This window comes from Gobius niger, assembly GCF_951799975.1.
Source record: "Gobius niger genome assembly, chromosome: 19".
Classification (NCBI taxonomy): Eukaryota; Metazoa; Chordata; class Actinopteri; order Gobiiformes; family Gobiidae; genus Gobius; species Gobius niger.
The window spans coordinates 13844974-13867779 of NC_136870.1; the positions used below are offsets into that span (position 1 = coordinate 13844974).

General features: G+C 39.7%; 1 protein-coding gene across 1 annotated transcript in view; it reads right to left on the minus strand.

The window, feature by feature from the left end:
- atrnl1b (attractin-like 1b) overlaps nucleotides 1-22806 on the minus strand; it is a 63507-nt gene that overhangs the window by 14585 nt on the left and 26116 nt on the right. The window contains exons 21-26 of the mRNA XM_079577581.1: nucleotides 16701-16753; nucleotides 14582-14676; nucleotides 14425-14503; nucleotides 11183-11340; nucleotides 6595-6656; nucleotides 503-581 (exon numbers count right to left, since the gene is read on the minus strand). Of these exons, the coding sequence (XP_079433707.1) occupies nucleotides 503-581; nucleotides 6595-6656; nucleotides 11183-11340; nucleotides 14425-14503; nucleotides 14582-14676; nucleotides 16701-16753 (526 nt within the window). The remainder of the gene's footprint in view (nucleotides 1-502; nucleotides 582-6594; nucleotides 6657-11182; nucleotides 11341-14424; nucleotides 14504-14581; nucleotides 14677-16700; nucleotides 16754-22806) is intronic.

Sequence of the window (22806 nt, forward strand, 5' to 3'; positions counted from 1 at the left end):
AACTGAAAAAAAAAAAAAAGTCTCAGGAAGCAAATATGCGGGTGTGGTGGAGTGGAGGTGGGATGTGTAACCTGCCTGTGCACATCTATTGTAGCAGGAAAGTGGGATTAGATGGAGATGATGGACTCCCAAGCACTGCAGCTCGGAGGCAAAGCAGTAAATTAGCATACTTTTCCTCCATCTTCAGCGTATCTTTCTTCGTATTTTTCTCCCCTCAGACCACTCATTTCAACGCTGACCCCTTTTTTTATCCCAATCTTTTCTTAACCCGGCTTCCAGTATCTACGCTGAATTTTAATGCTTCGTTTTACATCTCTTCCCTTCAGTCATTCACCTTATCTCAAGTGGCTATTTTCAGCATTTTTTAAATTAAAGTTTCGGCCCTGTCCAACATCCACTATTGAAATTACATCACTAAAACAGGTCGGGACAATTACACTTTATTGTACAGTTTGAAATCAGATTCTTTTTGGGTTTTGTACGGTGTTAAATGACCACTTACTTCCCTCCGCCGTGAGGCCCAGCAGGTCTGTTTGATCTTCCACACCACGGCAGCCACGAGGAGAAGAGACAGGAAGCAACTGAAATGAAAAGGGAAACATTTTACGGTGAAATCAAACTATGGCAGACTGGTCTAAGCATTTGTACATAGTTAGAATAATAATGTTTAAGACATGGCTAAAGAAATGTTCATAGTTTCCCCAATTTTGATAGGAGTGTCTCAGGAATTCAATCATGTGCCACAATTGTATGTCTTGTTTTTAATGAAATGCAATGAATACTCCTGCACTTTCATATAAATGCATCATACGGCGCCTATAAAAGTCTGAAGATGGACAGAGTAGATGAAATGAAGAATTACACGCCGCGCTCATTTCTCAGTGGACTGAATATTTTGCTCTATTACTTCAATTAATAACCCAACGGTGAAGGCATTAGTCAAGGGAGATTCAGCAGGATCTAATCTCTGCTGGGACAGAAGAATGATGACTGATTGAGAGCTTCTACTTCATTATCCAGGCCATGGCTCCGAATGCAAAGACTTTTTATAAACTATGGACGCTTGCATCACGTTAGATTGACAGCAGTACAGTGCATTTCTGTTTAGAAATTGTTATTTGTGTGTAATCAAGAAGGGCGTGGAGCCATTCGATTTGAAAAGATTCGGTGTGTCACTACCGGGGGGTACGGGGACCCCCGGGAGTACATGAATTATTTCAGATGAAAAAAGGGAGTGAAACTCAATACAATTTGATATTCTCTCTCTGGAATAAGAATGTCTTTGTAGAACTTTGAACGCTAACCTCTTAACCCCCACTTTAGCCGAGCACATTTCTTCAGTTTGACTTGATCCTAATTTAAAAGCTTCTTGGGGGAAAAAAGGGTCAAAATAGTGACAAAAATGAGGCGTAAATGAGGATAAAAAGCAACAAAACAGTTACAAAAAAGCAGCAAAAGTAAGATGTGAAAAAAGAAAAAGAGACAACAAGAAAGGCAAAACATTAAAAAAAAACTGGTGACAAAAAAAGCAACAAAACAGGTGTCAAAAGAGTTATAAAAAATATGAAAAAGTGATGAACAAGCAACAAAACAGTTACAAGAAAGCAACAAAAGAGACAACAAAAATGAAAAAACAAAACAAACAAAAAGACAAAAAAGCTATAAAAAAGCAATAAAACTGGCGGCAAAAAAGCAACCAAACAAGACCAAACAAAAATTTGACAAAAAAAGTACCAAACATGACGAAAAAGTATCGGAAACACGAGGAAAAATCTTAAATCAGTTTCGTAGGCCTTAGCTTTCAAATGGGGCGTTCCACTGGCCTATAGGCTGTAAGTTCCGGTCAAGAAGCTTTTAGATTTGGGTAAAATCTAAAAGATTAACCTCTTAATCCTGTTTAAGAGGTTAAACAGGATTAAAACTGTGTACTTCAAGTATACTATACTATACTACAAAATATTCCGCCATTACAATTTTAAATAATATCCTGACAATAAGATAGTAAAACACAAAGAACTGAACTGTAAGCTCCTAACTGAACAGATCACATTAAAAAAAAAAAAAGGTCAAAGGGTAAAAGCACAATATATCACTATGTAAACAACGATTTGGCAATATTGATTTCGCCCCTAATTGGAATTAACACAGGAATCCTGCTTGGTCGGACTGAAGTAAGTCTGCCCTATCTCACAAAACACAATAAAGCGACTAAAATTCCCCGCATAAAACACCCCTTACACCTCGAGTAATCTTGAGTAACAGACTAACAAACTCTTCATTCATCTTGCAGGTAACTAACATCATCCTTTAAATGACAGAAATCCACTCCTCTGCTCCACACTGGCACCTGCCAAGTCATTTTTTAATCTTAGTTTTTGCATTTCAAGCTCCAATGTCCCTCCGATTAGACACGATTGTTTGATATTTAAACCTAAGAGGCATTTTTGTCCCCTCACCCCCTTTTTCTCTAACACCTTTAAAGACTTTCTTTTTTTTTATGCTGGGACAATCTGCCAAGGCGAAGGAGAATGATTTTCGTGGGAATTTCACTCCTTTCTACATCAAGCCAAAGCACAGAGAATTTTACTTTTGGAGGTGCACAAGTAGGGAACCTCTTTTATTCTTTCAGAGGCATCATCTAGGACACCTTTGGAGATAAACATAACTCGGGAGGGGAGGAGATTTTTTTTTTCTTTGTGACAGAAGTGACAAAAATCCCTAGATAGATGTTTTTTTGCTTTCAGCGAGAGCATTTTGGAGCGCCAAGAAGCTTAAATCACCTTCCCCCGTTCTTCCCGTGGTTTAGAAATCTGCTATCACTCATCGTTTTAAGTCTGCGGAGAGAAAAACCAAGCACTTCTTCTTGCATCAATACTATGTGCACTTTTTTCTCTAAAGCCATTTGGGGTTTTATATACAGAATAAATGTTTGTTTTTTTCCTTCAATGTACTGCCTTAATTGTACTTTCCTTCTCATGGGGGAACAGGAAGTAGTACGCATTTGTTTGGGAATCATTCAGAAGGTCACCAGTTTGGGCCCAGTCTCTCTAGTTGAGTTGGTCCGATTCCAGCCTTAGTCAGGGTGCACCTTTTATCCAATCTCGGTAGGCAATTTGCAACAGGACAGCAACTTACGTGGATACAGGCTCTAATAAGAAACATATAAACCTGTTTTCTCTTACTGTGACTACTACCACAACTACTGCTACCACTATCGTATTTTCCGGAAAAAAACAAAACATATACCGTATTTTCCGTACTATAAGTCGCATTTTTTTTCATAGTTTGGCAGGGAGCGACAAATATGTGATTTTTTTTTCCTTTTTTTAAATTCAAATATATATTATTTTGCCACTAGAAGGCACTGCAGGCTAATCAAGCAGCAGAAAGAAAGTTAGGAGTGAGCGAGAAGCAGAGGTTACTCTTAGAAGAAAGCTAATCACGGGCTAAAAGCTAGATGGCCACATTTAGAGGAACGACTTTGCAAATGAGAGATTGAAAAACGTGCTGTTGGGAGAGGTTTTCCAACGGTGCAGTGGTATGTTCCTTATGCTTGAGCTACCTAAACTGTTGTGACGTTAGTTCGTTGTGTACTATTCAACCTGTTGTTTTTCTCTCATTAAGCATTTTATGGCTAGTGCGTCTTATACTCCGGAGCGACTTATCTATGTTTTTTTCTTCTTCATTACGCATATTCAGGAGTATAAGTCGCACTAGCAAAAAAATGCACAATGAAGAAGAAAAAACATACAGTATAAGTCGCTCTGGAGTACAAGTCGTACCAGCCAAAAAATGCATAATGAAGAAGAAAAAACATACATAAGTCACTCCGGCTGTATAAGTCGCAGCCATGGTAATTACCTGCGCATGGGGGCATAACTGCACCATTGACAAACCTCTCCCGGCAGCACATTGTTCAAGCTCCCATTTGTGATCTTGTTCCTCTAGCTGTGGCCATCTAGCTTTTAGCCCGCTTTTAGCTCGTTTTGTTTTCTTCATTGCAGTAAGAGCAACCTATGCTTATTGCCAGTCCCACACAAGCATCTCACTCACACACTTTTTTTCTGCTGCTTGATTACAGTTTTTTAAATCTTCAGTGGTACAGGAGAAGCAGATACTGGCACACAAGCAAGAGCGCCCTCTAGCGGCTGTCAGTGTGAAAAAAACACGTGAAATTACATATTTTGCCATAAGTTGCACCTGAGTATAAGTCGCACCTCCAGCCAAACTATGAAAAAAGTGCGATTTATAGTCCGGAAAATACGGTGCTAGAAATAGTTGGAGTGGGATTTCCTTTACTCCGACTACAAGATTAACACCAAAATAAAATCTCAGTGAAAAGAATCATTAGTAATCTGTATGCAACAATAGCAGAAGGCTTTAGCGTGATTAGCTAGCGTTAGTGTCGTCTGGCACGGCTCTATCTTTTAATTACAAGCTCTTTTGTGTGACCTCAGCCATCCCGCCGGCTACAGTTACTCACCAGGGGAAACAATCAATAATATATATACACTCACTGCTTCTCCAAGTTTGAAAGCCCCTGTATTTATACAATCTGATTTCAAATGAACAGTTTCGCCCAGGTTTACGTCAGAGGGCTTACTGATTCGAGTGGCGCAGTACACGCTGAATGATTGATCAAGGGGAAAAAGAAAACAGAACAGTACGCTAAGAATTTTGAGCACACGCAGCCGCGACTGGTACAAAGTTGCACATGTTAATTGGTGAAAATGAGACTCCGGGGTTTCTATGCAAAGTGTGGCACAGCATCATATTAAGAGGGCATCTAATCAAGGCAGCGTAAGAAAAACAGAAGTCGGGGAAGAAAAGTATGCTCAAAAATCAAGGTGGGAAATTACAGTATTGTGCAAAAACAGGTTTTCGGAAAGAGACAAAAAGAACAAAAGATGGGACAAAAACAGAAAGAAATGAGTAGCTTCCTTTAGTTCTGGGATAAGAGCTCTTACCCCAGAGTTATATACAGATGCATTATTCATAAGTGATTCCAAACAATGTGAACACATCAAATTGATCCAAATAAGCATAGAAATATATACGCAGCAGTATTGCACTATGAGGAATTTAAAGTCAACAATAATATTTTTAACTCTCTCCAAAATGGCACTGTAGATTGGAATAAAGATGACAAAGGAGACAAAGATGGGGCTTATTCCCAGTCCCAGCAGTGCGCCTCCTGCTCCTGTTATCTCCTCTGAACCCTGTGGGATGAAGTGACATTTGGGCTGAGTGAACCTGTGTCCTGCAGGTTTACTCCCCTCTGAACCCGCGCTCACACATGTAGCGTCTGTTGTCTTCATGGGTCACTGAAAACTGGACAACAAGGATGCACCCGAGAGGACGAGCGCAAATACAAAAACAAAGGCCCTGGCAGTATTCCTTTTACTTCCCAATATAAAGCTCAATAGAACGCGCCGTTTGGTTGCTTTATGGCCTCATATTTTGATTGATTTGCGTTTACACAGACGCCACAACGCTCTGATAAGCCATTGCTGCCTTAATAGTTCATTAAAAACTGGAGAAGCACTCGAACTTGCATGCAGAAACAAATTGGTTTTGCAATAATGAAATCACAAGGAGTTATTCTGGACTTGCTTATTTGTCTTGAAAACAATTGCTTACAATACAGCGCATGTTTATAAATAACAATTTAGAGAAAATGAGAACGTGCAGAGCGCTATAGCAAATACTTTTGTTTTGCTTTTTTTTTTGCATCGGGAAACTGTTCCAGTCATAAAATAAGCTTCCTGCAGCATTTTCCAAGAATTCCCTGATTTGGTCGATTTGGCAGTAATTTGATCAGATAAAGCAGACAATAACAGTGACAGCGTTTAGGGGAAGTTATTGTGGAGCGACCACTGACAGCTCTGTGCCGCAGGCAAAGACTGTCTTCCATTTCCTACACAGATATTACACATGTCTGCCTATATGAAGCCGTCCTACAGTACACCAACACAGACTTGTGCAAAAAATAATTATTGGATTTTTTTTAATTGGATTTGTTGATAAAAGGTCATTATTGGGTCAAAGACAAAAAAATATTATGAAGACAAAACCATTAATCACTACACGAGTGCATAGGTAGTTTCAGTAGATTTTGTACCATATTGAGCGCCATACAATACCAAAGTTACAGTTTGCTGCTTATAAATAGAAAAAGCACTTAGCACCTCAGCTGGACAATCATCATGTCTGGGCAAAACAATTCCAAATTAGGGCATTGTCCTGTACATAAAGGTAGGGGAAGACTTTTGGATACAAAGATGGCATGTGCGACAGTTACGATGCATTTGCAAAATCTCCCTCAAAATGAATCACAAATAAAAAGCCATTAAAAGCCTTCATCTCTTCTGCCGTGTGCAAATATCAGAATACTCATTTCCAGTTCACTTTGCATGTACAAAAGCAAGCCAGTGCGTGAGAAGCTTTTCATGTTCTCAATAGTCGAGCAACAGACGGCTCAAGTAACTCAATTCCCCCTTGAGACAGGAGTGGGAGATGTAAAGAGTCTGCCGGAGAGGCATTGATTGAAAGCTAATACGGCCTGTATAGATAGTATGTGTGTTCCTTACTTACCTAAAAAATGTCACAAAGAACTGGACCAGATCCATGATGCTGTTGTGTTGAGAAAAGGCAATCTGTAAAAACAGAAAACATATAAGTCACAACTGAGCAGAATCTGACAATTAAAAAACATAAACATGACAATTAACAATTAACAATGTCAAGGCCTACATTTGTAAAGATTCCTACCCTTTATAGTTATTAGATGGTGTGAACATGGGTTTTGTTTAAAAAATACTGTAATTATTCCCATAAAATACACTATTGTGACGTGTATTTTATACCATGAAAGGCAAACATGTTTTCTTCCCATTAAAACTAATTTCCAGGAGGTTCCTGATTGATGTGTATTACAGTCACATGCTATAAAGTGCAAGTGGTGTTGAGATCTAATAGTGGTGTTGAGATCTAGTAATACGGTCCATGCAATTGGACTCAAAGTGGCCATTTCAAGGAGGCTAGCTTTAAAAGCCACATTTAATAAAGGTAAATGGATTTAAAAAAAGCCAATGTCAGAGTAGCAGTAGATGGAGTCAAAGAACTGCTGGCCCTCTTAACATTTTTGACCCCATTTTTGGTCTTTTTTTAAGCCTAAAAAGAACCCCTTGATCTTGCACAAAATGTTCAGTGACCAGGCTAACGTGACGCCAAAGCACTTATTATGGCAGCCCTCTTGCAATATAGTTTCTAAGCACTTTGACATAATGTGGGGGTCAGAGCAATTCATTCGGGGTTAATTCAATTTTAATTGAACATAATTGGTCAGTCAATAGAAAAGTTTCTATTGGGCTACTGTAGCCACATACTGAAAAGATACAGCTTAAGAAACTACTTGGTAATATGGGTTGAGCTTGTATTATACATCTGTGTGTAAACGATGTGGACATTGCATACAAAAGCACTCAAATGCTGTTTCAAAATCCTTTTTATCTCTGCTGCATCAGGGCACTACCTTATCCAGTTACAGAGGCTTTAACAGCTCAGTCCATAATGAATAAGTGACTCAGAGTGAGCAAATCTAATAGAAAACTATAACTGGGCCACCTGCACTGATGGACTGACCCCCAAGATACTGTTACCCCCTTCATGGTTCAGTCATCTATAACGGGTGCGCTGGAGAGGGGGCTAATCGAAAAATCTATAGCTTCAAATAGTGAGTATTTGTAGATTAGGTTTTATGGTATATCATAATCATTGCTATGAACAATGGGGAAGGGAATAATTGTAGGTACATGGTTGCATCGTGTGTAAATAGTAAAAGAATGGACCACAATTCTCATAACACAAACCTGATTGGAATATGATTATGACCAGACCTTCTATAGTGACCATACAACAATGTGGTCACTGAAAGTCTATATTTAAACCCCATATAACAAAGCTACCTCAGGAGTGATATTTAGTTTTGAAATCTGGAATAATGTCATGGGCTTCAAAAATGTCGGTTTTGTGTTTCATCTATGACACAAAATAATCCAGGAAGTGCAGATTGGAGTCTAGTTTTTTCTGCCATCAAACACAACACACATAACTGTTAGGTTATGATACAGATAAGGTCTGATCTGTGCTACATGGAATTTTTGAGTTATGCCTGTAAAATGATGAGTAATATTCATTGAGCTCTACATCAAACTACTCATAAGTCAGCGTGGCGTAAATGTAATTGTCAAAATCCACGCTTAAACCCTTATATCTAGATGAGTAATGATGTATTTTTGCCAAATGTTTTAACTGCTGTCATCCTGCCAGCTTTGATTTGTCACTTCATCAGCTAATGTAGAAGTGATTGGGATGAATTCGAGTTTGGCCCGCCTCCCGTATTCGCCGGGGCAAATTAATTGGCGATATTTGGTAAACAACCTAAAGCTCGCATTTGTTGTTGTCACCCCAGCCACGGGCCTTCATCTTGGAGAAGGTTAAATGGTGCTTTGCTGGTTGCCCGCTAAAAAAACAGCTGTGCACCTCTGCGCGCTAACCGCTGCTCATTAAATCTCTAATTAGAATAAAGTGCACTTGAAATCACCCTGAGTGAATGTGGGCTGTATGTGGCTGTATGTGCCATAGTGATTATTATGAGCGTCAATCAGAGAATCATTGTCATTAAAGAGCTTTTTCTTTTCTTTGACCCTTTCCCCTCTTTCTTTAAGTGGCACAGATCACCAAAGCCTGCATTGGCAATAATTTAATTTCAGCATGTAGCTACAAACTAGGAATAAGGATCTGCAGTTACTATACGATATGTTTCGCAACTCGAACCGATTCATTTAAGATGCAGCTGCTAAACCACCAATCTCTAACAACTCCCAACACCAGGGTAGTCCTTTTAAGGCAATTATCACAAAGCATCACGATCCAGATGTAACGATTCAACACAGCTAGCGCAAAGTGATCGAGATTCGACTTGCATTCAGTATTATTGCCGTGAAATATATATAGGCCTGCTGTGCATTTATAACTCCAAAAATAACTATGACATCACACAGAGTTCCAGCGGCCATTTTGAATACCGAAGTAGAATTATGCAGTACTACAACATGGAACAATATCTCTACTCAGGATGAAAATGAAAGACAACTGATGGACAGTGGCATTTTTATGTACTCGTAATCATTGCTCAAGAAGATAACAGTTAAAACACGACCCCAGAGACGCACGTTTATGTGAAGAAACCAGCAAATGTGGCACAGACATTGCAGATCTGTCTGTCGAACTACAGCAGGATTTACTAAAGATCTGCTTCACTCCTTAGAATAAATTAAAACATCAAAGAGGAAACAGAAAACCTTTCTCTGTGATTTATACAGTTTGTCATGTCATAAGATTCTCAGTCAGTGTTTGAGCTGCTCAAGACATTAGCATGCTAGCGGTTAGCAACTGTAAGGCTGCTAACATGTGTGGCTCACATCTAAGAACACTGAGGAAATACTACAGTAACAGCTCAGCTCTGACCTCTGTCACAAATGTAGCCAAGGTTTGGAGTGTGGTTCAGGGTTTTCTCTTGGAGAGGTCAGAGCTGAGCTGTTGAAGCTAAATGCTAACCGGTAGCATGCTAACATCTTAAACACTGACCCACTGGTTTCTTCACATTAACGTGCGTCTCTGGGGCAGTGTGTTTACTGTTATCTTCTTGAGCAATGACTACAGATACATAAAAATGTCACTGTCAATCAGTTGTCTTTTATTTATATCCTTAGTAGAGATATTGTTACATGTTGCAGTACTGCATAATTATACTTGGGTATTCAAAATGGCCGTCACAACAACAAAGTCACATGACTGAAAGGCATTTTTACATTAAGGAAAACCCTTTATAGGTTTTAGATTTTTGGACTCTTTCTGAACAACTTTACATTTTTAACTGGAAATAATGGCTTGAGCAAAGAAGATTATTGTGAAGATCATCATTTGGCCTTTTTGCAACTTTTTTTAACGTGCTCTTCATATGGGACATCCATCATTAACCACAACTCTCTGGCCGAACTAGTCCCCTGCCGTGGTTTCACACGTTTCAGGACGCACAGCTGCCATTTCTGCCATCGTCATTCTCAGAAACCCTTTGTGTGAATCAATGCAAACCACTACAAACCTTTTGTCATCAAATTTACCAACTGTGTAGCAAATGTAACTTAAGTCGGGACATTTCAGGTCAGCTTGCTTGTGAAACCATCTCATTTTCAGCTTAGGCTTGATAGGCTTGGTATCGCGATCACATTCTGCTCAATTTAATTAATGGATTACTTGGGAACTTCATCAAACGATTATTGATTAACTGTTAACCCACTGAGTAGCGGTGTGCTGGTGGTGTGCAGCACCTACCTGACAGAGCGGGCTCAACATGTCTCTGTACAGGGCTAAACTCAGGAAACAGGAGGCGTACCGTTGGACAGAATGATGGATGTCACAAAACAGTAGCATAAGGACCACGTGCATCGTGCTTTGAAGTCTGCGCGGAGGGTTTGCTATATTGTTGAGGCAGGACTCCTCACGGGAAACAGAGGTAGACAGTGCATCTCTGAATAAACGCAGCGACTCCTGGTTTAGATGTGGCTTGATATGGCTAAATATTTACCCAAAAATTAGTCCTACTATAAGAACAGTATAAGCTATTCAAAATACGCAATTAAGTGTACAATCGGAAAAAGCTCAGCAGAATAAGTTTGAGTTATGGTTGGTGCGGCCCTCTGACTCAAATGACTCTGCGCATAACGTTAAATCATAACAACGCCGCCCAAGAAGTGACTTCCTGTTTCGATCCAGCACGCCAAAATAAAAGCACACAGCTCGTCTCACTGATTACTTCAGCAGGTACTTGCAACATTACAAGAACATAACAAAATACAAACATTTTAAGTGTTTTGTCTGTTTATAGTTACGCAGAAATAAAGTTGAACTAATGAGTAAGACGGTGCTTTTATTTTGGTGTGCTGGATCAAAACAGGAAATCACTTCTTGGGCGGTGTTGTTATGATTTGAAGTTATGCACAGTCAATTCAGGCTTCTTATGTGACCCCTTTGAAAATCAATTGCCCACCCCTACCCTATACTATACAACATTGCAAAGAGTTACTGACAATGAACTGTAACCATGTTGTACAATTACCTGGATCTTGATTGGCCATGAGAAGTTGCTGACGTACACGTAGAAGGTAATGTTGGGGTTGCTTCTGAACGTGAACTTCTCACAGGAGAAACTGTCGCGATACTCCTTGATGTTGGTTTTGGACACAATGGGCACCTCCTCTCCAGATATGGTGCCAGCTGTGAGGACAGAGGTCACAATTAGCCGGGGAGCCGTGTGGCGCAGTGAGAGCGACTGCATACAGATTGAGATAAAGCCGCTCTGTGACAACATGCCATTATGAATCCATTAATGTTTATCACAACAACCGGGAACAACGGGGAACTCTCAGTCATCATTATTATGTCTTGAGTGCTTTAACGTTTTTTTTTTTTTTGCTTGACCTGCAACAGAGCAGAGCTTTATTGCATAATTACACATTCAAAGCTATATTTTTATGTGGAAGGAACAAAGAGGTGGGAGAAAGGCACAGCTTGAAAGAGAGACTGAAAGGCTGCAGCCCATAGGTCCCGCCTGAGTCACACTCGCACATACTCATCATTGACATCCACAGCAAGCAGCACTTTCATGCATCGTGTTTCAGAGAGCCGCTTTTAAAACGGAAAACTGCTAATACTGAGAGGAGAGGCTTTACTGACCAAATATGGATTCTTACTTAATTTACTGGCCTCTTAATTTTGGCAACACAGTGTCTTACAGTGTCTTTTTCTATAATAATATAGGTATTATATCATTGTCGTCATTCTTTGTATCTGCTCTAAAACATAAGCGTAGGAATAAAAAGAGGGGCGAATACTTCCTGGACACATCATACAGTGTATTGTGATAACCTTTACAGGACTCATTTGCTGTTTGTTCATACAGGTGAAACTCAAAAATTAGAATATTGTGAGTTAATTTACTTCTGAAAGTCAACTTAAAATGTGAAACTAATATATGATGTAGACTCATGGAATGCAAAGTGACATATGTCAAGCCTTTGTTTGTTTTAATTTTGATGATTTTGGCTTACAGCTTGTAAAAAGAAGATTAAAATACTACATGAATTCAATTAAAATGTTTCTTAACAGAGAAATGTCGGCCCTCTGAAAACGATAATCATGCATAAGTACTGAGTACTTGGTTTGGGACCATTTTACTTGAATTACTGCCTTAATGTGGCGTGGCATGGAGGCCATTAGCTTGTGGCACCACACTTTTGAATGGCCTTTTCCTGACAGTCCTCTCCAGACTGCACTCATCCCTGCGGCTTGTGCACCTTTTTCTTCTTATTTTTCCCTTCCAACTCTATATTCTATATATATAACTCTATATTAATGTGCTTTGATACAGCACTTTGAAAACATCCAACTTCTTTTGTTATTGCCTTTTGTGGCTTTCCCTCCTTATGGAGGGTGTCAATGATGGTTTTCTGCACAACTGTCAAGTCAGCAGTCTTCCCCATGATGGTGAACTACTGAACCAGACTGAAGGACTATTTAAAGTCTCAGGGACCCTTTGCAAGTGTTTTGGATTCATTAGCTGATGAAAGAGACTTTGAGCCTAAAATATAGTCCCTTTTCACAATATTCTAATCTTCTGAGATTTTGAATGTGTGTTTTTTTTACCAGCTGTAAGTCATAATAATCATGCAGAATGAGATATATAATTTTGACAATTATGGTTCACAGCTTGTAAAAACCCCAAAGAAAATATCTATTGAAAATGGACAGTAAGCCATAATCCTCAAAATTAAAACAAAGGCTTGACATGTCACTTTACATGTCATGAGTCTATATCATATATTAGTATTCACATTTTAAGCTGAAATAAAATCAATAAAATAAATCAACTTTTTCACAATATTCTAATTTGCCGAGTTTCACCACTAATATCTAATAATGTAACTTGTTTTCCCCGAGCGCATCCGTGCCACCTTTCGATTGTGATGCACCATATTTCCAGCTGATTGATCGTGCCTTTATAGCTTGTTTATAGGTCGTAAAAAGAAAATTAATGCGTTTTTGAGCAGCTCATAAAAGGCTCTACATCCCATTGATCTCTTTACTCAAGTTTTCTTGTCAATTATATTCTCAGATCATTTCAGACTCGTTCTTATGTCAGCGAGTCGGGGCCGCATTGACATTCCAGGCCTCAGCAGTGAAACAAAAGAAGTGAAAATGACAGCTTGAGTGTGGCTACGTGAGCGTGTTTATCTTAATTGAAATCACCCTCCCCGTCTCACCAGACTCCCCCCCCCGCCCCCCTCGGCACCGCCACCTTAAGGCGCTTCACGCTCTGGTCCCACTACTGAGAAACTATATCAGGAGGGAAAAAAAGGGAGGGACCTGACTTCAAATACATACTGGCAGTGACCAAAATAGTGGGTCGATGTTGAAGTGAAGCCACGAGGTTAATGTCTTTAGTGACCAGGTCAGAGGGAACAAAGGGAGAAAGGTTGGACAAAGTAGCAGATTGGAAAATGGGTGTTTGTTAAGTGTAGCAGCCCTTGATGTCATGCTTCAGGAAGAAAACTACAGATTCACGAAAAACCTCACCGTTATGTACTTATGTATTTTAATGTGAAACGTACATGCACAGGGAACAACTGTCCCTAAATCTCCAAACTGTCCACCGCATTACAAAATGTATTTACCACCAGCAGTGTCTGGCCTTAGGAGGAGAGACAGCGGCGGGTAAACAGACAACTGCAGTGTCCTTGGGTGTCTGTCCTCAGGGGAGCCATAATATCCACTCAACAGTAACATCGTAAACACGGACACATGGCGCGAACAACATAGCCATAATTTTGATTGGTCTGAATAAACATACAAAGTTGAGTGTGCTAATTTATATTCAGTGGGCAAAAAAAAAGCATCTTCAAACTGCAATAACGTCGGGGTGCTTCCCATATTTTATGCATATTTCTGAAAATGTTTTTCTTAAACACAAACGCAATAAAGCCCTTAATTTTTAAACTGGGAAGGCTTGCGACCCAAATGTGTAATAATGTTTTGTGACCTACTGTGCATTGCTTATTTTTCGGCCCTTTATGATGATAATGCAGGAAGACAGTGTTTGAACTTGGAAAAGCGCATTTCCATTGTGTAATTGGGAAATCTGCAACAGTGATTCGCAGAAGGAAAACTCATTATGAGACGGCTTGTTGACAACGGTGGCTTTTGGAGGAAATAAGTGTCCGCTTAGCTCATAATCAAACTTTTTTTGTATTCAAATGAGCATATAAAGCGTGTTCATGGTTCGGCGTTTCTGCCAAATGTTACCTGTTGATCCCACAGACCAGGTGATATTGAGGTTAAAGTTATTGGATGCGTTGATGGACATGTCCAAATTCTTATTGGCCTGGGAGAAGAGAAAAAAAAAGACTTCAATATTGTGAAAAAAGAACAAATATAGATTGTAATTCATGTTTATAGTTACCTGCTCTGGGGAGGCCATGAAGTTGATGGCAGTGTAGTGATTGTCATCTTCCTGGATGAGGCTGAAGGTAAACTGGTAGTCGATGAGGAGATTATCTGTTTGAAAAAAGCAAACATCAAGTCTTGAATTTGCCACTATACAGGCCCAGTATAAACCCTTGTGTATTTGTCGGCATATTTACAAATAACAACACAAGGTAAAATAAATGCTATTAACCTGTCTGATGAATAAAAGGCTGTAATCAAATGCATTAGGAGCAATCAGAGCGGACAATTTTCTCATCAAGGAGAGACAAGTACTCAGGCCTGACTGACCCTTCAAACACTAACACTACTGTGTCGGGCTGTCACAATAATTACTATATCAACTTATTGTTCAATAAATAACAGATAAACAATATAGTTTTGGGCTCAATATTTAACGTCTGTACATTTCTTAGCATTTTCCCCTATTTTTTATTTGTTCTAAAAGTGCGTCATCATATCAAGTTTTACAAAGGTTTACTGTCATTTTTTTGCCTGAGAGTTGACCGTATCTAGTATCGTTTGAGTCAGTAATATCGTTTATCGCGATACTTTCCTGCCTCAATATATCGAACTTCAAATTTGTTATTGTGACAGGCCTAATGGTGCATCCAGACTGTACTATCTGTTTTGAAAGGTGATTTCTCTTTTCTTTTTTCCTCAATCCTGGACTATACCGACTATGGTCCAATGAATTACAAAAAAAACAATATTTTTTAGGCTCAGCAATTATCGTCAGTGAATTTATTTACATTTTTCCTAAAAAAAATGTTCCTACTCCTGTAATTTGATTTTACTGAAGCAAATGTTTGTCCTTGAGTTTCATGTTATTTGCAACTTGTTTGTTATAAATGTGCACTTTTAGAACAAGGTATTACAAGGTATCGGCATCAAGTGGTCCTCGCTATTATCGTTTATTGCGATATTTCCCTGCCTCGATATATCAAACTTCAAATTTTGTTATCGTGACAGGCCTATTACTGTGAAAGACACTCATTATTTCATCAATTAAAGACAATATAAAGAGACACGTTACATTTGCAACTATCTGTCACACAGTACAATATCATTACTTTATACTGTTTATTTGATAATGCAACGTTGATAGTGGATTCATTTATGTCTCACAGATTGAGGATGTGTCAAGATTGTTTAGATTATGCTATCTGGTAATAAACATAAAGAAGTAACTTTACAGTAACAAAAGGACTGAATAAATATCAAATAGAAGCAAAAAGTGTCATCTTTACTGCAAAACCTGAACAAACAAACAACACTGCATGTGCCTGTGTCAGCACAGACTCCGCTGGAGCCCGTGGGAAACACTGCACTGACATCAGAAGAGCAGTCACAGATAACTACACACACAAGTCCGCAGTAGCTGTGAATAAACTGCACCTCATGTTCATTCATGTCCGCTGGCCTTTGAATGCGATGAGCCACATGTTCACAATGATGCAGAACAGATCTCAAATCCAAAGGTCTTGGAGCTGGGCAAGAGGTTAAAACAGGCTCCGGGGCTCACAGCACCCAGTCGCGTCACCACAATGGCATTTCAGGAAAGGGGACAAAACCCTGGATATAGCTCGTGTTGTCAGTGCCCGAGTGTTGAAATCGAGATATCGAATTACCAAGTAGCACAGCGGCGTGAAGGACACCGCACTGGCTTCAAGTAAATAAACACCAATATGTTCTCCACTCTGGGAAAAGGAGGGAGTCTCAACGTTTGTGTAACTTTTCTAAACGCATAAACAAGTAGGTGGGTGATTGAGAGAAAGCGAGAGCATGACACAAGTGGAGAAGCTTTTATACTCCTCCTTGATTAGCTCAGTACTTCTGATGCACTTGACATTTCACCACGACAAGTCATTCTGCCGGCGAACAAGCGAGCGCCCTGGTTTTCTGCCAAAGTGCGAAAAAGACTCCATCTGCCTCTAGCGGAAGTGGAGGAGTGCACGGAGAGCGAGCGCGGGAGCGAAAATAAAGAGTGACAATAGCCAAGAATAATCAAGACCCGGACAAGAGTCTGCGAGTCTTGAGTGCGCCGGGAATGTGCCGCCAAGCGAGAAGGAGCCATCCAGTAAAGAGTTACTCACAGTAGCAGGTCCCGCGGAGTGGATTGCCAAGGTAACGGTTTTCTGAGTCACATCTGCAGTGGAGAAAACACAAGAGGAGAGGAGCACAAGATGAGCGTTAACAGATTGAGAGCAAAGAGAGAAAAAAAAAAAAAAAAGTCTCCTTATCAGAAGTGGAAGGTGCCAAGTGCCAGCGCATTAGCTCCTGCTGTTGGCGCCTCATCAGCCTCGACTTCTGACAAAAGGAAATAATCTGATAGTTTGGAAAAGTTAATTAGTTTTCACCTTTTTTTTTACTTTCGTCCATCAAAGCAACACTGTGTGACATACATCGCAAACTTTATGTACCTGATCAGCTAGAGTCGGAAAGTAATGTGCCGTGTTTAATCCTTGAACGCCCCGCAGCAAACAACTTATGTAAATTTACACTCGATAATGTGAGATCTCGGAGCTTAAACTGGCGCCTGAAAGAGCAAATTAAGCAAAACTACGTCTCGAGTTGACTTCGGTAAACAATCTGAGGAATTTGAAAGTAGTGATTTCAAATACAGGAAGCCCGAGGCGACTCTAACCCGCTTTCACCTTAATCATCAACGCAGAGCTTTAGGGTCCAGACCTGACTATTTCAAATGTATACAGCTCTGTTCTTGTTGTTTGGCTGTAATTGGGAAAAGTCATTCAATAAATGTGAAAATAGGGGGTTGTCATGAGTTTCTTTCTTCCAACAACTAGGATAATGATGACGATAAATTAACCGAGACCGAGGGCGCTGACATAACTATGGCCACTATATATGACACCCAATTCCACAATACAATTTTGGGCAGACAAACACTGCCCTTTTACTGACCTTGTGCCTCGCTAATGTTCAAGATTGAGAACATAAAAACATATGTTCTTTGTTGCCTTGTGTGAAAAAGCCTAAGAAAATCAATCGGTAAGGTCTTTAATGTACCATCTCAGACAGAACTGTCGTGCGAAAGCCTTTTTTAAAGAGTTTGAAATGGCTCGATTCTCATCCAGTTTATTATGGCCAGCTTTTAAAGTCCACTTAGCCTGTTTACAGACACGGCTAAAGTGAAGCTGAAGACAACAAATTGCCTGAAATCATTTAACCATTAAACAGCAGATCAATCCAAAATAAAAACCTCCAACAAGGCCACAGCACGAGAGCGGCGAGATATTGTGAAATCAGCCAAATGATATGGGGTAGTACGTGGCTTCACGCTACTCTGTACTTGTTTCATTACAAGTAGTGCAAGTCTGGGCGGTCTGACAGCACTAAACCATCTGAATGCCACTGAGGAGGTGGTAACTGTTGCTGATGTTGTGGTGTAAAGGTCTGACACAGACGCTATAAATACATGCGTGTTTTTGCATTCAGTGCAGACGTTATCGTGAGCAACCTGTGATCAACTGTCCACAGCCCAACAACGTCATTAGATCAAAACTGTTTTATATACCACATTTCAGAATCTACAGCTACATTTGACTTAAGAGTAAAAATATAAAATGTGAAGTTTTGTTAAGTTTTCTTTAGGGCTGTGCAATTAATCGAAATTCAATCACAATTTCGATTATTACACTAAACTGACTTTTTTTATTTTATTTATTAAATTATTATTTTTTTATTTTATTTTTCAAAGCAGACTTGCATTATTTCATTGCGCTCAAGTTTTGCCTGATATAAAAACAAACAGCGCTGTGTGATGATGTCATCAGGCCGCGCTGCTCAGTTTACTTGCGCAGGTGTGAGGGCTGGCCAGCAGGGGGCAGGTGTGAAACAGAGACCTCTCCTTAATCAAGGCATACTTTAAATCATTTGTACTTTTATGACTGTTCAGAAAACAGAAAATATTCAGCATAGTTTTTTTTAATAAATATATAAATAAAATAAAGACCTTTTTTTAAAGGCAACAAATAATCGCAATTTCAATTATGACCAAAATAATCGGGATTATTATTTTTTCAATAATCGAGCAGCCCTAGTTTTCTTGTTTTATTTGACCCAAACTCTCAAATGGTGACATCAACCTTTCATGACAAGCCGGCTGTTTTGTTGTGTTCTCTCTGTCTTGTCAATCTCGTAGACAGATGAGGTCTTGTGAAAGTGTTGTCACAGAATAGATTTAGACATTATTAAAAAAAAAACACAGAAACAAAGAAACCACAGCCCGAGAAGAAAGCAGCTTGAGCTCTAAATCTTAAAGTGAGTCAACAAGGCGGGGGCAGAGTGCTCTTTTCCACAAAGTACGGAGGACAAGTGCAGCCACAAGCTTTTGAACCTCACAGAACACCACTCCTGGGCTGTTTTGTAGCGCCTGACATTTACAGATGGCCACAGTGGAAAAAACTAACACACACGGGCACAAACACTAGAACACACTTCATAGAGAGACATATAATGCAACTCTCTCCCATATCTTAATTTCATCTACACCTGCATGCATGTGTGCACACATCTGGATTGCAGGCAAGCCCGCCGCAGTGTATCTTAATTTGATCTTCAGTCGGCTGCTTGAACCTCCGTCTCCGTTTGCGCACATTTAACACGTCGTACAAATGAATTGTGGGTAACAAAAATAAGAAATGCATCTTCCCCTTTGACTCATTTGGGGTGTCAATTGTTTCCAAAAACAATTTCAATTCTGCGCAGACGCACCCCCTCACTTCATTACAGCTGAAATCACTCCGTGGTCCTAATGGCGCTCGCAATAGTGCAATAGTGTACATGTGTGTGTGGCTCCGTGCTGATAGAGTCCCCTTTTGTACAGTATGCGGGTTTATTCAGAGGTGACTGTGCCAGCGCTGCATTTGGGGAGGCACTGATTACGTGTAATGGGATACCTGAAATGACATTATAATAGGGGAACAGCAAGCACTCCGCCCTGAAATAATTAGGTTATGCTCAGAAAATTGTGATTACACATATTTATGTTTTGATATGACAAAGCGTCTGCTGCTTTTCGACGCTTACATCACTACATATTGGTCAGAAGGTAATTCAATTAACAACACGGTCTTTACTGTAGGACGAGAACACTAACAACAAAAGAACAAAGGGAAATGGAGCTGCACCATTAATTGCTATTAATTCTAAGCCGTATTTAGAATTTTGAATATTCTGTCTTCATGTGGTCTTAAATGATTCGTTCTTGTATTCAACTCAATCCTTTTCCCAAATGTTACGGCTCTGTAACAAGTGCATATAATCGCAATACTAGATACTAGTTAGAAATATTCCAATTAATACTTTTCCAAAATCCCACAGACCTAGCACGATGTTTATTTTGTATTAGTAAAATGATCAATTGCCTCGGCGGTCTATGCCTCTGCTGCCTTTGTAGTTTATAAAGAAAGTCATTTGCATCAGCCGTTATCCACCTGTTATCCGACTATTGCTTTGAATTGTACCAAACACAATTCCATCTGGCAAAGGAAATTAAAGTGCCGGTTTATCATCATGCACAAAGTAATTCAGTTTACTCCGGGAGTCGAGAGGAAACAGGATTCGGCTCATCTTTATTCCAGACACAAGGCTTTTGTTTTGCTTTCTCACCATTTCACTTTGCACTTGTACTTGTACTTTAAGTAGTTGTGTGCCGCTTGTTGTTCCCAAGGATTTTCCCTTTGGCAGCTTTTAAAAATGACCTGTATGGTCCAGTGGGATTATTTGACAATGATACCGCTAGATGAGTGAAATTGGGTAATATTTGTATAGCTATTGCAATATTCAAGACAGTTGTCAAATATCGCAATTTAATTCTTTGCAACCCTACTTCAAAATATAAAAAACAAGCATCAAACTTACAGCCTATTGCTAAAAAGCAGAGGCATTAACCACTCTGAAGCAATTCCATCACTTCAATTAGGTAAAAAGAAATCCTGACACATTTTATTATAAAGCCTTTAATTCAAAAACATTTAGTTCAGACTTAATGATCTTGGCAAAAAGCAAATGTATTTTAATGCAAATCAAGCTGTCTCATTCTCAATAATATGATTTGAGACAAAGGAGGAGACGGATCATCGCAGTGTGTGGGCGTGTTCCCTACATGGGTCCCGTTTGCCAGCGACCCCTTCATAACTCTTGCTGCATTAGAGGTATTAAAACCACAGGCTCCGTTCTGCTTACCAGTGGGAAAGCGGAGCACTAAGTGGAGATGGCCCTCCTACACCGACGGGGGATTCACCACCGTCAGCACAAAGCGAGCAGGGGGTGGGGTCCGGGGCCGCACCAGGACCTGACAGTTGTGTTTACGCCGCCAATCAGTAAAACATTAAAATCTTCGCATGGGGATAAACAGGCAGCTAGTGATATCCAAGTGTCGTGTTATAAATCTGTCAAGGCACAACTTCCTCTCAAACCTTTTCAAATGCAAACGACGCGCATTGATTACATTATTGGACTCGACATGAATTCAACTGCATCAATAACCGTCAATAGCTGGTCAGTAAATTACTAGAGCTTCCAACTAATCACATAAATCAATATATATAAATTGTGCTTACATTGTATTTTAAAAAATAATACATGAGGGCTGTAATACTGTCCTCTGCAAACAACAAAATATCTTGTCTCTAGGGCTTAGTCCTCTATAAATGTACCCTGTTGTGTGTCATACTTTTTGTCTTTTTTATATGTAACTATAAGTCGCTCCGGAGTATAAGTCGCACTAGCCAAAAAAAAGCATAATCAAGAAGAAAAAATATAAGTCGCTCCGGAGTATAAGTCGCACCAGCTCAAAAATGCATTATGAAGAGGAAATAAAACATATATAAGGCCCTGGGCATGGAGGCGTAACCGCACCATTGACAAGCCTCTCCCGGCAGCACGTTGTTCAAGCTCCCATTTGCAAACTCGTTCCTCGAGCTGTGGCCATCTAGCTTCTCGCTCTCGATTAGCTTTTTTTGTTTTCTTCATTGCAGTAAGAGTGACCTCCGCTTTTCACCAGTCTCTCACAAGTTTCTCGCTCACTCCACTTTTTTTTCTGCCGCTTGATTACCGTTTTTTAAATCTTCTGTGAAACATGAGAAATTATATATATATTGATATATAAGTCGCACCTGAGTATAAGTCGCACCTCAAAAAAACTATGATGAAAAGTGTGACTTATAGTCGGGGAAAATACGGTAGTCTTGCTTAGTGAAAGTAAGTGAAACAATAGCAAAACTTGTCAAACCCACACATCCCATATCAATTCATCAAGTCAGAATCAAATCAGACCGTACACCGTCCCGTACATATATCTGTCTCACTGTCACACTGGGTCTGCCTTGACATGCCCCCAGCGATTCACAAGGGCTAAATCCACAGAGATTACCTGTGTGGCGACAGCAAACTCCGACACACACACTTTTGATTGACACAACCATCAGTCTGAGGCTCAAGGTGGAAAATGGACAGGATTCTTCTTGGCTCTGGGTATAGCAGCGTTTTGACGATCATATTTTTTAGTTATGGCATTATATCGACATACTCAGGTAAAACCTATTGGCAGGATAATGGACCTTGTCACTAATAGACTAGGAATGATCAGATTAGACATGTGATTTCTAACTGGTGGGGTGGGACCCTATGGTGAGTCACAAAACCATTTTCAAACCAGACGCATTGAGGTGCCTTGTGTACAAAATGCGCGGTATAAGTAAAATTGCCTTGCCTTGCCTTCAGTGGGCATTTCAATATTTCAAAATTTCAGGAACTTATTTATGGCTCAAAATAAACTAAATAAAAAACACTGGATTAGACTAACTTGACTAATTCAAAAAAAGATAAACATGACTGGTTATGGGTGACTCCAATTAATGCATTCAAAGACTATTTACAGGCTCTTATCCCAAAGCTTACACTTATGTATTTGCACTTTGTACACAGCAAAGAGTTTCTGATACAATACAAGTTTCTAACCATCATCAGATATCAGGTTTGATGATCACAGTCACTTTGTTAGTTTGTTTTCAAGGGAAGTCTTCGCACTGGCAAATCAGATATCAATATAGAGACGTGTTATTCGGAATGGTGCAACCTAAACACTGGTTCTATCCAAATATGAAAACAGCCAAAAAGGTATTTAGAACCAGTATTGGTGTCCAGAAAGACAGAGAACTGAGGTCATGGCAGTCA